At 55.0% G+C, this 15,847-nt stretch overlaps 1 protein-coding gene across 7 annotated transcripts in view; it reads right to left on the bottom strand.

Annotated features, from left to right (window-relative positions):
- The window catches only part of STX3 (syntaxin 3), a 46,221-nt gene extending 30,550 nt beyond the window's left edge, over nt 1-15,671 (bottom strand). For 3 of the 7 annotated variants that reach the window (XR_011489825.1, XM_020900113.2, XM_020900119.2), the window contains exon 1: nt 15,518-15,668. Coding sequence is in view for 5 of the 7 variants with exons in the window: in XM_020900113.2 (XP_020755772.1) it covers nt 15,518-15,547 (30 nt within the window). In the remaining 2 variants the exon portion in view is untranslated. Of the gene's footprint in view, nt 1-15,007; nt 15,138-15,517 lie in introns of those variants that run through there. The other 4 variants (XM_070472885.1, XM_070472886.1, XM_020900118.2 and 1 more) reach the window with 4 other exon arrangements.
- Between the last annotated feature and the right edge of the window lie 176 nt (nt 15,672-15,847).

Genomic DNA, 15,847 nt, shown 5'->3' with positions numbered 1-15,847 from the left:
AAGCCCTGAAATGACTAGTACTTGCCGTTAATTAACCTATTCCGAACGTATAACGGGCACGCACCATATGCTGAAAGGTAAGGAAAGCTGAACCGATTGAGTTTAGTACTCCCACCGAGACCGGCAGCCTGGATCCACCCAGCAGTTTTTAAGCCTTGAGATAAAATGCTGCTTTTTTTTTTAAAGTTGAAAAAACAATTTAATAAAAAAAATAAGAAAGAATGTATAAGCTTCCAAGATTTCATGATGAGCTCTATGAAGCATCTTGATCAGAAAAATGTGTGTGTGTGTGTTTCTCATTTATTTTTATTAGTTGGAGGCCAATTACTTTACAATATTGTAGTGGTCCTTGTCACACATTGACATGAATCAGCCATGGATTTACATGTGTTCCCCATCCCAATCCCCCCTCCCACCTCCCTCTCCGCCTGATCCCTCTGGGTCTTCCCAGTGCACCAGGCCCGAGCACTTGTCTCATGCACCCAACCTGGGCTGGTGATCTGTTTCACCCTAGATAATATACATGTTTCAATGCTGTTCTCTTGAAACATCACACCCTCACCTTCTCCCACAGGGTCCAAAGGTCTGTTCTGTACATCTGTGTCTCTTTTTCTGTTTTGCATATAGGGTTATCATTACCATCTTTCTAAATTCCATATATATGCGTTAGTATTGGTCTTTATCTTTCTGGCTTACTTCACTCTGTATAATGGGCTCCAGTTTCATCCATCTCATTAGAACTGATTCAAATGAATTCTTTTTAATGGCTGAGTAATATTCCATGGTGTATATGTACCACAGCTTCCTTATTCATTCGTGTGCTGATGGGCATCTAGGTTGCTTCCATGTCCTGGCTATTATAAACAGTGCTGTGATGAACATTGGGGTGCACGTGTCTCTTTCAGATCTGGTTTCCTCGGTGTGTATGCCCAGGAGTGGGATTGCTGGGTCATATGGCAGTTCTATTTCCAGTTTTTTTAAGAAATCTCCACACTGTTCTCCATAGCGGCTGTACTAGTTTGCATTCCCACCAACAGTGTAAGAGGGTTCCCTTTTCTCCACACCCTCTCCAGCATTTATTGCTTGTAGACTTTTGGATAGCAGCCATCCTGACTGGCGTGAGATGGTACCTCACTGTGGTTTTGATTTGTAAAATGCTGCTTTTACCAACTATCATCAATACCTGGGCCTCTCAGTGGACTCCAAGGGGCTCCATCTCCCAAGAAGGACCTCTAAGACCCTCGCTAGAAAACAGGAACCCGACCTTCCTGCAGGAAGGTGACTCAGCGCACCCCTGTTGAGACGTCCCTCTTTTGGAGGTGTTACAGAGACCCCCACTGAGGGGAAACACCCCAGGTTTGTGAATACACATGTAACTCACACACAAGACACACGAGTGTGCCCAGTTTCATTCAAACAGGCAAATGCACTAAGGAAGTGAGGTGAGGCTGCATCATGGATGGACTCAGAGAAGTTTCTGGAAGTTGGGAACAACTATGTCCTAGAGCATGGAGGCAGGCATGAGCTATCCGCCATGACACGCACGAGAGCCCTGGCCTTCGGACAGGGACTCCCCACCTGCTGGCTTTGAGCAGGCACCTCCAATGAGACAATGCCCGAACTGGGGAAAGAAGGAAGCCTTGGGTCACCCACAGCTGCGATTCAAAGCCTGTCATTTCACTTACCCGGTGTGAGGCCTCCGACAAGTTCTCTGACTGCTCTGAGTTTTTCTACTGCTAAGTGGTCATGACACCACACAGCCTGTGACTCTTAAGAGGCTTGGAAGAGCTCACCCGTGGGAAGCTTCACACGGCACCAGCAGGGCCTAGTAAGGGTCTGCTTCCCCACCACCTAATCTTAAGGACGTGCAGTCTAAACGGACAGCAAGTGCCCACATAAAGGCTCAGTCAAGGTCAGTTCTGCAGCAGCAGGACCGCCAGTCTGTAAGCGACTCCGTCTCACGTTGGTCGTGCGTGCGTGCGCAGTCGTGTCTGATTCTTTGTGACCCCGTGGACTGCAGCCCGCGAGGCTCCTCTGTCCATGGGATTCTCCAGGCGAGAGCAGTGGAGTGGGCTGCAATGCCCTTCTCCAGGGGATCTCCCCCACCCAGGGTTCAAACCAGCATCTCCTGCAGGTTTGGAATCTTTACACTGAGCCACCTGGGAAAGCCCCCCATGCTGGTCACTGAGGCTCAGTGACTATTGATTTACTTGGCTCAACATCTCTGAGCCTCAATTTCCTTACCTACAAAACAGGAGCAACAGTGTCCACCAGGGCTTTTGTGAGGATTAAATAAGGCAATCGCGTTAAGGCCCTCACGTGATGAACAGCACATGGCTGTGGTTCAGCCCCTCAGTCGTGTCTGACCCTTCGCGACCCCATGGACTGCAGCACGCCGGGCCTCTGTGTCCCTCACCATCTCCCAAAGTTCACGTCCCTTGCATCAGTGATGCCATCCAGCCATCTCATCCTCCGATGCCCTCTTCTCCTTCTGCCCTCAATCCTTCCCAACATCGGGGACTTTTCCAGTGAGTCAGCTGTCTGCATCAGATGGCCAAGATACTGGTACATGGCAACGTCTCAATAAAGCAACTATACACAAGATCTAGCAAAGTCACCGCTACAGCTTTCATCTGGATCTAAGTACTCCTCAACAGGAAAGAACCACAAAAAAAGATATAGAACATTAGAGCTGAAAGTAACCCTGCAGATTCTATCATCAAATTCTCTCACTTAAGGGATGGGTAAACCAAAGCCCAAGACCAAATCATGAGTTATAAGAAGAGCCGGGAATAGAATCCAGGTTCCTTGACTCCCATCTGCCCAGGACGGGAAGTTTTTCCTACAGTTCTTCCCACGGCAGCGAGCTGCCCCCAGAAATGACAACGACGGCAGCAAAGTTCAGCCCAGATGAGACAATTCCAGGAAGCGGCCATCAGCCCAGGTCATCTGAGCTCCGTGATACTGGCATCAGGGTTTCCCTGAGAACAGACCCGCCCGATCCTGGGCGGGGGTCCTTCCCCTCAGACGCATGGGTGCTCTCACAGGGGCCGAGGGGCCTCGGGAGCCCCAGGGCCAGCAAAGCACGTGATGCGCCTGATCGGCCAGCGGGACTGCGCGCCGCCCTGAAGGGCACGGGGCATCTTTATCGAGGCGTGTGGCAACCGCAGCTCCAACAGCTGAGAACGCCTGCCAGCACCACGCGCCCGCCACCTGCTTCCTCTTCCCGGACTCCCGCCCCTCGCCTGCCAGGAGACACGCGAGCCTCAGCCGCACGGAGCCCACCTCCGTCCCCCACCCCTCGCCCCTCGCCCGGGCCCGGAGCCCGAGGACGGCAGGGCCGTGCCGCCCTCTCTGCACACAGTGGGAGGGGGACACAGGCCCAGGACTCAGCGCAACGTGCAATCCCACTACCGGCCTGACCGCGTCTCAGCCGCCTTCTCTGTCGGGCTCAGCCTGCGGGCCCCCTTACCGGCTCCTCTCAGAGGATCGTTTCCCACCCGCACAGCCCGCTAAGTTCAGTTCAGTCGCTAAGGCGTGTCCGTCTCTGCCACCCCGTGGACTGGACCGTAGCTCGCCGGGCTCCTCTGTCCATGGGATTCTCAGGCAAGGACGCTGGAGAGGGTTGCCATGGCCTTCTCCAGGGGCTCTTCCCGACCCAGGGATCGAACCCGCATCTCCTGCTTGGCGGGTTTGCCGCCTGAGGAGCCCCTGGGAGGTGCTAGGTGGCCACCACCCTGTGGCTGAAAGCGGGGCTGGGACAGGGCACTGTGGGGGCCTCGGGCCGGCGCTGGTCCCCACTAAGCCTCGGTTTTCTCACCAAGTAAGGAGCTTAGCTTTCCAATGCGACTCTGGGGACCCCCAGGAGATCTCGGGGACACCTCAGAAACCCCCCAGGGAATTCGGGGCGGGGAGAGTCAAGCCTGCATCCTCTCTTCCACCTGCAGAGCTCCACCTTCATCTGCTTTTTACACTGAGGTTGAATACACGATTTCACTTTCAGAACGAGGCCTCTTGCCAAGAGAGAAAAAGGAAGAAAGAGAGAGAGAAGGAGAGAAAGAGGCATGCTTAGCCAGCAGGAGCCCGACCAGAGCACATGAAGGGAGCCTTCTAGAGAAAAGGGAAAGAACACAGGGTCCCCTCCCTCCTTTCCGAGGCAAAGCGTGGCTGAGTGCACATCCAAATCATCAGCAATTCCTGAAGGGTCCTTACAAGTCAGGGGATCAAGGGGGAAGGGACAAAGAGACAGGCGAAAAGGCCACCCCAAGTGCAGAGCTCTCTGTTTACGGGCTCTCTGATGCCCCTCCCGCAGTGGGTGTCAGGCCGAGGGAGACTCAGGAGCCCTCGGGAAAGGTTTGAGGTGAAGGAGATGACAACAGAAAGGGGGGGACCAGCAGTCGGGCCTGGGGAGGCGCGTCTGGGCCCAATGTCCCCACTGGGAAAGGACCGTGGTCGGCGGGTTGGGCCCTCTAGTTGCTTCCTCCTCTCTGCGTGGAAAGAGCTCTCTGCTTGGGAGACTCCTGTTTATAGACCCAGATCTTCACCCACTGAATCTGGTTCAAAGAGACAAGGACGTGTGATTCTCCTTGTCCCTAATGCCTACCTCCCCCCCAGCCTCCTTTCCAGGATGAGGGGTTGTGGATTGCCAAGGACAAATACCATCACATCCCAGGCCTCCAAACACACACACCCACACCCCTGCCTGGGCCCAGCGTCTGGTTTTTTCAGTCTCTCTTCTCCAATGAGAAGCCAGAAAGTCTGAGTAAGTGTCAGCTCCCAGCAGGCACTCAGGGCTCTCTGTTCCCCATCTGAGAATCATAGGGACCTTCATCAACGCCCCTTCGCCCTCCTATTCCGAAACCCTGCCGGAAGGGACGTTCCCCTTTCTGCCTCTTCCTAACACCCTGCCTGATGAATCAAGAGGAAACGAAGCGGCATCCTGGGTGAGCCTCACGCGCTCACTTTCAAGACGTGGTTCTGGCTGAACAGTCTGAGGCAAGAACTGGCCCCATTTGGAAATGAAGACGTTGAGGAATAAACTCATCACCAGATTAGCCCAAGGCCACCAAGTCCCTGGACAACTGGACCAGCCCCAAAGCCCCAGCTGACCGAGCTCCAGGCGTTCCACCGTCATAACGATAAGAAGGGTATTCTGTTGCAAGCACTCTCATGGTTTCAAACATAATATTTGCTTCTCATGGCAACCCCAGGAGGGACACAGATGACACCCTTTACAGCCGAGACGATGCTTCATGTGGTTAAGTGGCTCGCCCCAGGTGACCCCACTGATAAGGAGCAGTTAGGGCTCAAACACAGGGCTGCGGAAGCCAGGGCTCCCGGCTCTCACCCTCCACACTGTCTGAAGACGCCCTCCCCAGGCCAGCTCAGAAACACACCTGCGCGTATTTCAGGGACGCTGCAACGTTGATGAAACTGAACTGGACTCATCTACATGCAGGAATGAAAGAGATTCCAGTGTAGGGACTTCCCTGGTGGGCCAGTGGCTGAGACTCTCAGCTCCCAACACTGGGGGCTCGGGTCCATCCCCGGTCAGGGAGCCAGCCACAAGCTGCAACTAAGAATTCGCAAGCCGCGTTAAAAGATCCCACCTGCCGCAACTAAGGCCTGGGGCAGCCAAATAAATAGTATTTTTAATTTTTTAAAGAAACATACCAGTGTACATAAGCCCACAAACGTGCGGATTTGCAGAGATACAGATCACTGCCTCGCCGAAGACCCAGCTGTGTGACCTTGAGCGAGTGGCCTAACCTCCCCGAGACTCAGCTCCCCACGCGCGGCAGGAGTAATCTGCCGGAGCTGCTGTGAGGATTAAATCAGTGAATGCGTGTGAAGCATTTAGAGCAATGCGGGTACAGATTAAACTCCCAAGACTATCAGTTTTCTCCAACATGAGTTTCTACTAAAGATGCAACTCTAACGCCAATTCTCAGAAGGTGACAGCAGGTCCCTTAGAATGGACTACATTCATTTGAATGAAGTCATCTTTCTACATGTGCATTTAAAGAACAGAGCTCTCTGTAAATTTTGCTTCTGCTAATTCTCAAAAATGTTGACCTTTACTACTCATCACTCATTTCTAAACAGTTGTCATTTCCACTTTGGTTTCTTTTGAACCCATGAGTTATTTAGAAAAGTAAGTAAACTTTCTAAATCAGTTCAGTTCAGTCACTCAGTCGTGTCCGACTCTTTGCGACCCCATGGACTGAAGCACGCCAGGCCTCCCTGTCCATCACCAACTCCCGGACTTTACTCAAACTCATGTCCATCGAGTCAGTGATGCCATCCAACCATCTCATCCTCTGTCGTCCCCTTCTCCTGCCTTCAATCTTTCCCAGCATCAGGGTCTTTTCCAATGAGTCAGTTCTTTCTAAATACATTAAGAATTTAAATCTTCAAAGTGGGTAAACCTAAGGAGAGCTATTATTGTATAGTTAATTTCTAACTTTATTATATTGTCATCAGGGAACAAGTCCAATGTGACTTAATATTTTATGGAATTTAGCATTTTATTTGTGTGTTAGCACATAGTCAGTATTTTTTAATCATCTGTGAAGCTTGAAAAGATCCTGCACTCCATTTGTTGGACAAAAAAATCATCAAGGCTTCACCCGCACCTGCTGCTTTCATTCCTCTGCTTTTGTTGGGCAGGACTTGAGCAAGATATAGAGCAGGAGTAGTGAAGAGAGATGGAAGTTCATCTAAAGAGAGGAAGGAGGAAAAACAAAAACACCGTGCGGGCAGACGTCATCTATACAGTAATCTGTGATCAGGGAAGTTAATTCACCCAGAACCACACGACAATAAGGAACAGATGGACCCCTGCATGGTCCAACCCCTGGGTCAAAGTAGATTATTTCAGACAAAGATCTGGGGTCTCAAAACTAGGGCCTCGCCCACACATTCTTCTCATTCACCACAAGGTCCCATCCGGAGTCACAGATCCATCTGTCCACTCACTCAGCCAGGGGCATTTACTGCACATCTCTCATCTCCCAATAGCACACACCAGACTGGGCACCCTGCTGTCCCCTGAACCTCATGGTCTCAGATGGGAGGTACCCAGGCCGTTCCATCACCACGTGGGGGAGATAACAGCTCTCAGTCCAAGGAACCGAACACCCAGGCGAGGACGGGGCGGAGCCTGGGAAGATGAAGCATCAGGGAATGGCTGGCGGCAAGGTGACTCCTGGGGAAACTGCAAAGGGTGCCTGCGGGAAGGCATCTGGGGAGGGAAGGCCACACCTTCTTCCTGCTGGTCCTCTCACCCCAGGAGCATTTATGGAGATTCAAAGGTGAACCTCGGCTTCCTCTCCCCGACCCCAGGCTTCTCCACGCCTCCCTGGCTTCCTCCCCTGCTCCCAACCCCATCAGCACCCCACAGCCCTCAGCATCCAGCTGCCAAGGATATACAAAAGAGGAGGGAACCTACGCTGCCTGCCTCCCTCAGCCTCAGCCTCCCCACAACCTGCTTTCAGCCTCTGTCTCCTGGGGCCCTCCCTCTCAGGATGCTCCTAGGGCGCTGCACACCAAGGATTGTGAAAGTCGCTCAGTCGTGTCAACCCTGTGCCACCCCATGGATAGTCCAGGAATTCTCCAGGCCAGAACGCTGGAGTGGGTAGCCTTGCCCTTCTCCGGGGGATATTCCCCACTCAGGGCTCCCGCATCGCAGGCGGATTCTTCACCGGCTGAGCCACCAGGGGCGCCCAGGAACACTGGCAGTTACTGAGCGCCCACCGTGAGGACTCAACCACAGGCCTGGGACTCCCCTGGTGGTTCAGTAGATCACATCCAGCGCAGGGGCTGCGGGCTTGATCCCTGGGCAGGGAAGTAAGATCCCGCAGGCCACAGTGTGTGGTCAAAAAATAACTAAATAAAAATAAGACCAGAACCTAAGACGTGGGTCTTAAGTTTACCAAGGCGTTTAACTCTGCAAGAATCTTCTGGGGCCCTCTCCACCTTACAGGTGAGAAAACCAAAGCATAAAGATGCCAGGCAGCCTTCCCAGACCCTCAAGGCTGAGTGCCGGAGCCAGGAGGAGAGCGGGTCGCTGGACGCAGATCCCTGAGGTCCGTGACCCTGGAGCGATTTGTCTGAACAGCACCTGCCGCCCCCAACCACAGCATGCAGCCCTGGTCCCCCAGAAACACACGTCCAAGGCGCTGACACAGAGGCTGTGCCAATGAAGTCGTGATGGATGAAAAGACTGGAAACGGTCACAGCTCAGAGACGCCGAGGAAACAGAGAGCTCAACGCAGTGTGCAATCCTGGGTGGGACCCCAGACCAGAGACAGGACCACCCATGCGAAAACAAGTGGAATCCACAAAAAGTCTGGAGTTGAGCGACTTGCGATGTTCCAAGGTCAGTTTCTCAGTTTAGACACATGCCCCATCACAACCTAAGACGCTAACAACGGAGGAAACCTGGCCAGCGGGGACTCTCTGCACTCTGTGTAACCTTTGTCAGTCTAAAATTAGTCCAGCATAAAACACACATTTCCACAAAAAGCAATCCCGCTACCATCCTGCGGGTTCCCTGACCCAGGCAGCTAAACAAACCCAGACAGTATACGCTCCACTGATCTCTTTAGGTGGGAGGTGAGCCTCACCCAAGTTTCCACACACAGACAGAGGAACGTTGCCATGGAAATGGCCCAGCCAGGAAACAGGCTGACCCAACAGCAGAGAGGGGAGGAAGTTGCAAAGAGGCCTGATATAAAATGCTGGAGATAAGGCCCCCTCAGGACTGCTGAACCTCCGAGCAAGTTCATCTGCTGTGGCAGTTCAGTACCTCAGTCGTGTCCAGCGCTCTGCGACCCCATGGACTGCAGCACGCCAGGCCTCCCTGTCCATCAGCAACTCCCAGAGTCTACCCAAACTCATGTCCACTGAGTCGGTGATGCCATCCAACCATCTCATCCTCTGTCGTCCCCTTCTCCTCCTGCCTTCAATCTTTCCCAGCATCAGGGTCTTTTCCAATGAGTCAGCTCTTTGCATCAGGTGGCCAAAGTACTGGAGTTTCAGCTTCAGCATCAGTCCTTAAAGTGAATATTCAGGGTTGATTTCCTTTAGGATGGACTGGCTGGATCTCCTTGCAGTCCAAGGACTCTCAAGAATCTCCTCCAGCAGAAGAGTTTGAAAGCATCAATTCTTCGATGCTCAGCCTTCCTTATGGTCTAACTCATATTCGTACAGGACTACTGGAAAAACCACAGGTTTACAGCTTCCTGGGCTGTGGGAGTGTGGTCTGGACTCACAGAGGACTTCGCTGGCAGGCAGCTTCTAAAACAGTGACTGCTTTTACATATCAACAAAAATAAAGTTTGTGGAGGCTCCAGGAAGGCCTACTGAATGCTGTCAGCTCAGATCTGGAACGTGCCGTGCGGCGATGACACTGGAACTGAGCCTTCAGGGAAGTGTAAGATGTTCCAGGGGAGGAAGGAGGTGGCTGGGTTCTCAGCGTGATACCCACATCCTCTCCTTCGTGGTCTTCCTCAAAGGGGACAACCCTCCCTGAGGAGCAGGGCTGGAAGTTCAGGTACCGGTAGAAGCCTTGGAACTCACCCATCCTCATCCTTAAAGGTGGAGCCAGCGACCTTCAGGCGGGTCAAGTTTCACTAACCCAGAGGGGATGGAGCTGGAAGAGTAAGTCCCGGTGAAGAATAAGGAGTGTGTAAGGGCCAAGATGTTACTGATCAGTCGACAGACAAGGGTGTACCATGCGGAAGGGTACGGGTCCCATCTGCCATGGTGTCAAGGGGCAAACGGTACAGCTGGGGAGGCGGTCAATGACAGTGTGACAGATAAACAAGGAGGGCGTGTTCAAGTCTTGATCTCACCCCTGGAATCTCAAGCCAGTCTGAGCCTCAATTCCCTGTAAGATGGGAATACTATATAACACCACCTCGCCTTGCAGGGTGGAGAGGATGAGACACACACACGTCCTTTCCAACAGCAAGCGGCAGCTAATCAATGACCATTGCTACCACACTGATCTGGTGAGGGGAGACCAACAAGTCACAGGCCCGTGGATCTGAGAGACAGCAGGGCTTAGGACACCAGAGAGTCCAGCTCAGAAAAGGCAGCTGGAAGGTGCTTTCAAGCCCACGCCATGGTAAGGGGAAGAAAGGAAAGAAAAAACCCGCTGACAAGAGAAGAGAAGTAGTTTGCTCCGAAGCAGCGCAACCCATGAGGGCTGCTGGCAGGCAGGGGGCCAGGCCCCAGGCTGTTTCAGGAGTGTTACCGGTAAGGAGCAAGCCTGGGAAGACAGGCAGGAATTTTGCCAAAAGGGGAAGGCAGCCCTGAAAGGAAGGTAGACAGCATGTCTCCACCGGCCCCACCCACAGGAGTAAAAATAGAACTAATCGCCTTCCTCCAGCCCCGCATTCTCTCTCTGACCTCTGGCTGCTGGGTCTGTAATCCCTCGCAATCCCTGTCACTCCCGCCTCAGCTCCACCACCGTCTGCTCACCCCGGACAGCGCTCCCAACCTGGGACCAGCTCTCCCAACCCCGGGCCAGCGCTCCCAACCCCGGGCCAGCGCTCCCAACCCCGGGCCAGCTCTCCCAACCCCGGGCCAGCTCTCCCAGGGAGCGAATCCGGCCAGGGAGACAGGGAGGCAGGAAAGAACCACAGCCATTAGAAACCTTCAAAGGGGAAGCACGGCCCCCTGTTCTGATGGCTGTGACCACACTCCTGGGGAACTCGTGTGGGGAACCTCTAAATGCGGAAGGAGGCCAGGGACAAGCCCTGCAGGACACAAGAGCAAACAGAGAGAGTGAATAAGTCGGTCTGGTCTTTAGCACCTCAGGAGTCGATTTCATTAGCGCATCCTTATTGGCTCTCTGGAGGACCCGGTAAACCCCAAGAAGTTTCCAGCTCTCTGGGCACATGTCCAAAGTCCGCGACCTCCGTTCCGCACATGGCTGCCTCTCTGTGAGCATGACCGACTCTCATGTTGCTGTTCAGTCGCTCCGTCGTGTCCGACTCTTTGTGACCCCATGAACCGCAGCACGCCAGGCCTCCCTGTCCATCACCAACTCCCGGAGCTTACTCAAACTCATGTCGATTGAGTCAGTGATGCCATCCAACCATCTCATCCTCTGTCGTCCCCTTCTCCTCCCGCCTTCAATCTTTCCCAGCATCAGGGTCTTTTCCAAAGAGTCAGCTCTTTGCATCAGCTGGCCAAAGTACTGGAGTTTCAGCTTCAGCATCAGTCCTTCAATGAACACCCAGGACTGATCTCCTTTAGGATGGACTGGTTGGATCTCCTTGCAGTCCCAGGGACTCTCAAGAGTCTTCTCCAACACCACAGTTCAAAAGCATCAATTCTTCAGCGCTCAGCCTTCCATATGGTCTAACTGTCACATCCATACATGACTACTGGAAGAACCATAGCTTCAACTATAAGAACCTCTGTCAGCAAAGTGATGTCTGCTTTTTAATATGCTCTCTAGGTTGGTCATAGCTTATCTTCCAAGGAGCGAGCATCTTTAAAGTTCATGGCTGCAGTCACTTCCACAGTGATTCTGGAGCCCAGGAAAATAAAGGCTGCCACTGTTTCCATTTGATGCTGGAGGCTCGCCTTTCAGGGACCATATTCCTTTGTTTTCCCTATATGATCACGTGTTCTTTCAGACCAGGACTTTGTATAAGAACTCTGCCTAGATCCCCTGGCAGTCCAGGGGTTAAGACCTGGTGCTGTCACTGCTGTGACCTGGGTTCGATCCCCGGTGGGGGATCTATTATTCATAAGATCCCACACGCCTTGTAGCATAGCCAAAAATAAAAATAAAAAACTCTACGTGTCAGGATGCCCAGCAGTTCACGAGGCAGGCAGAGGTCAAAAGGCACCAATCATGGTGTCTCCATGAAGCCCAAAGGGAGAATGGGTGAGAAATTCCAGGATCTTTGCCTTTCTACTAAGGAGCCTCTCCAGCCTCTGACAAGTAGATTTTAGTCTCAACAAGGACCCGAGCGGAAGCATCACTTCTTCTGGGAAGAGCCCCCAGGCCCTAAAGCCCCAGCGCCAGGGACTGGCCCACGGGGTCCTGCAGGTGTTCTTTCTGTCCCAAGGACGGGATCATGGGTCTGTTCCTCGGGTGCCTCCCTCGCTGTGATCCCCAAGGCCCAGCAATGTGTGTCCGTCAGCGTCAATTCCCACCCCCGCCCCAGCGCTTCTGGGAGGGCGGGGACAGAGACGGTGCTGGCTGAACACCGGCTGAGTGAAACCAGGGCCGGGCAAGAGGCTGCGGGACGGGAAGGGTCTGGACTCAGCAGATCCAAAGTTCAGCGGCGGAGACCTCAGCAGGAACCGCCTGGAGAGACAGGCTGGGTGTGGGCACCACAGCTCCCGGCCATCCTGACGTCACCAAAGGGCAGGCTTCTGGGCCGGCCTGCCCGGAGGAGAAGGGCAAGAGGCGGATGAGTTGCAGCCGGTGACCGCGGCAGCAGGAAGGGGCGCCCTTCATGGGCGTGCTGCTCCCAGCCCGTCCGTCTGGGGAACTTGAGTTGACTGAGATGGGTGATTATCAGGGATTATCTCATTTCACCCTCAGTGACCCTGAGGGGAGGGTGCGGTGATCCACTTCACACCAACTCTGAGCCCTTGGGTTCCAGAGTGCTTGGAACAGGCTCTCAGTGAAGCACTTTTAGAAACACACACCCTCAGGGTGGATGGAGACTTTGAACGTCCTCCCGGGCTGCCCACGTCTCCAAGAAGGGCTCACATTCCTACAACAGTCAATACCCCACCAAGCCTTCCTCCCAGGCCCCACCGGCCTGGCCCCGCCTTGGGCAGCTCTGACATCACAAACGCCACGACAGGGCTTCAGTGGCTCCGGGGTGAACAATCCACTGCCAAAGCCGGAGACACAGGTTCCACCCCTGACCCAGAAGATCCCGCAGGCCTCAGAGCAACGAAGCCCGCGCAGCGCCTCTACGGAGCCTGCGTTCTAGAAGCCAGGGAGTGGCAATGCTGACCCCACGCTGCAGCTACCGGAGCGCACGGTCTGCAAGGAGAGAAGCCCGGACCACCGCGGGAGAGGGCCGCCGCTCAGGCAGCTCCGGCAGCTCCGGAGCGCTCCAACAGCACCAAAGGCCCAGCACAGTCAGTAAATAAGCAACTAAATGAAGAAGGAAAAAAAAGTGCCTTCTAGAGTCTTCACGTCTGCCCATCAGCCTCCAGGCCTCACTATTCTCCTTCCACCTACGGGAGCAGCACTAACGCCCCCGCACAGGACGCGCTTCCGCTGTCTGGGGGCAGTTCACGCTCCGCTGGCCCCAGGGTTTAGAAAGATCCCTGCAGGCAGAGATCGCACTGCCACTCAGGGTGAAACTGGCTTTGAGCAGGTTAGCAAACCATGACAAAAGGAATCAGAGAGCGAAGATGGTAACAGTGTCGCCAGTGAAGGGGCGCTCTCTCTCTCTCTCTCCGGGGGTAAGGGGGGGCTGGCTCGGGGAAGTGAGCTAGAAGCCAAAACCCAGCTAAACCTTAACAGTAGTCTTCAAGGAAAGCGTTAGTGTTGCTGGAAGGGACTTGGAAACCCACCGAACTCCCTGTTACAAAGCGGGGTGAGAGGAGCAGCAAGGCGCAGTGACCCGAAGGAGCAGGCGCGCAGGCAGCAAGCCACAGTCCGAACCTCCTGACCCGAGCCGATCCTCTCTGCACGGCGTGGTCATGTCTCCCTGCTCCACGAGGCCGCGCCCCCAGCCTCACCGCTCCGTCTACAGTCTCCCTTCTGCCGCGCTCCCAGGAGGAAAAGAGAGAGACGCAGCAGTGGCGCCATTTTACAGACGGTAACACTGAGGCTCGGAGAACCAGTGGACTTGCTTGGGTTCCCTCCAACAATCTGAATTTCTACTTGGGCCTCAGAGCTCAGCTGAGGCTCTCTGCTGTCTGCTGAAAGCGCATCTCGCCCTGGAAATGGACTTCCTTACTCAAGGAAGGACACTGTCTCTCTCGCCGACCAGCTCTGCACCGCGCCATGACCGCCCGCTGTGCTGGACCGGCGGGTCTTCAACACCAGGCTCCACTTTGCTCTCTGCCTCCGGGGCAAGGGCTCAGGGAGAGGTCAGGAGCCTGGCTACTCCCTGGATCGGCTCCCGTCCGCCCCGTGACCCGGGGCATCCGTCCTTCCCAGGCTGAGCTCTAGTCTCCTCCTCTTTACAAACAGAGGCAGCCACTTCTGTCATTTCAGGGATGTTTGGAGGCAACAGGGAGGCTGACTCCCACCACCACTGACCGTCCCCTGGCCTCGGTCACATCCCCTCCCCTGCCTCCAACGCAGTCCTACTAGGAGCGGGTGAAAGGGTCAGGAAGGTCTCAGCTCAGACAAAGGCGGAGAAAGAAAACAACTGTGACATCATCCCAGCACTCCTTCACGCTTGCCCAAGGCTTCATTTTTCCGAAAAGATTTTACAGTGACTAGTGTGAGATTCACTAGGCTTAGTCCCGGGTGCGCTACGCACCATACAAAGGGCTGTGCCTGCTCTCTTGGGTTTAGTCCTGAGGACTACCCATTTTACAGATGACAAAACTTAGGCTCCAAGGTCACGCGCACAGCTGGTAAGCAGTGGAGCAGGGAGGCAACCCCAGCTCTATCCAGACCCCTGTTGCTCAGACTTCAGTGTGCGCACGATCACCTGGAGACATTTATGGATAATCAGATTCTGATTCCCTTGCTCTGGAGGGAGGCCTAAGCGGCCGCGCCTCTGACAAACTCCCAAGTAGATGGGACGACGTTGCATCAGGGGCTAGATCTTAAATTCCCCTAAGACAGAGCCTGAGTGACCCAATCCATAGAGAACACTCAGTAATTATTTATTCAATGAGTCAATGAATATTGCACGTAAATACCCATGCTTTACCCCTTCTCTATACTAAGCCCGATTACATCATCCGATCTCAACACAAATCTCTAGGGTACCATTAACCTTCCTTCCACAGATAAGGAAACAAGTTCAAAACAGTAGGTTGCCGAAGGTTTTACCGATTTTACGCAGCAGGGCTGGAAGCGGACTCCCTTCAGATCCTTGGGCCCGATCACAGGCGTCCCAAGGGTGGGGGGCGCGGGCGGGGGGATTAATAATTACAGACAGCTGGATGCCGAGGCGCTGAACATCCGCTGGACCAGATAAGCTCACGGTCAGGCGGTCGCCCACGGGAGCTGCTCTCTCGAGGGCGAGGGCAGCGGGCTCAGCGCCCCCCAAGGGGAGAGAGACTAGGGGGCGCCCGGAGGAGGCGGGTCCGGGCGCAGCGTCCGGCAGCGGCGGGCAGGCGGTGCGCGCCCCCGACCTTCACGGAGAGTCCCTCTGGACGCCCCTGCGGACCCCAGCTCTCGACAGACGCCGTCCAGCCGTGGCGGGGCGTCCAGGGAGAGCGCAGCCTGACGACGCATCGGCGGCAGGCGACCCAGGGACGGGGGCTCCGTGCGTCCGGCTCGGGGAGCGCAGGCCCGGACCCGGGGCCGGAGGAAGACCCCGCCCGCCCCCGGACTCACGGCCTTCAGCTGCTCCAGCCGGTCCTTCATCCTGGTGCCGGGGCAGGGGCCCAGGTGAGCGGCCGGAAGAGGCGGCGGCAGGGCGAAGAGGAGCGTCCGCGGCCCCGCAGGCCCGCCCGCGCTCCCGACGCGGCTCCGGTGGGCGCGGCTCCGACCGGCGGCCCGCCCTCACCTGGGCCGCGCCCCGCCCTTAAAGGGCCCGCGCCCGGGCCGAGGGGCGGGCCCGCCTCGGTGCAGGCGCTCAGTCGTGTCCGACTCTCTGCGACCCCATGGACTGCAGCACGCAGGGTTTCCCTGTCCGTCACCAACTCCTGGAGTTTACTCAAACTC

Source organism: Odocoileus virginianus, chromosome 10 (genome assembly GCF_023699985.2).
Source record: "Odocoileus virginianus isolate 20LAN1187 ecotype Illinois chromosome 10, Ovbor_1.2, whole genome shotgun sequence".
NCBI classification, from domain to species: domain Eukaryota; kingdom Metazoa; phylum Chordata; class Mammalia; order Artiodactyla; family Cervidae; genus Odocoileus; species Odocoileus virginianus.
The sequence above is the reverse complement of the archived record's forward strand: the minus strand, read 5'-3'. Positions and strand labels throughout refer to the sequence as shown.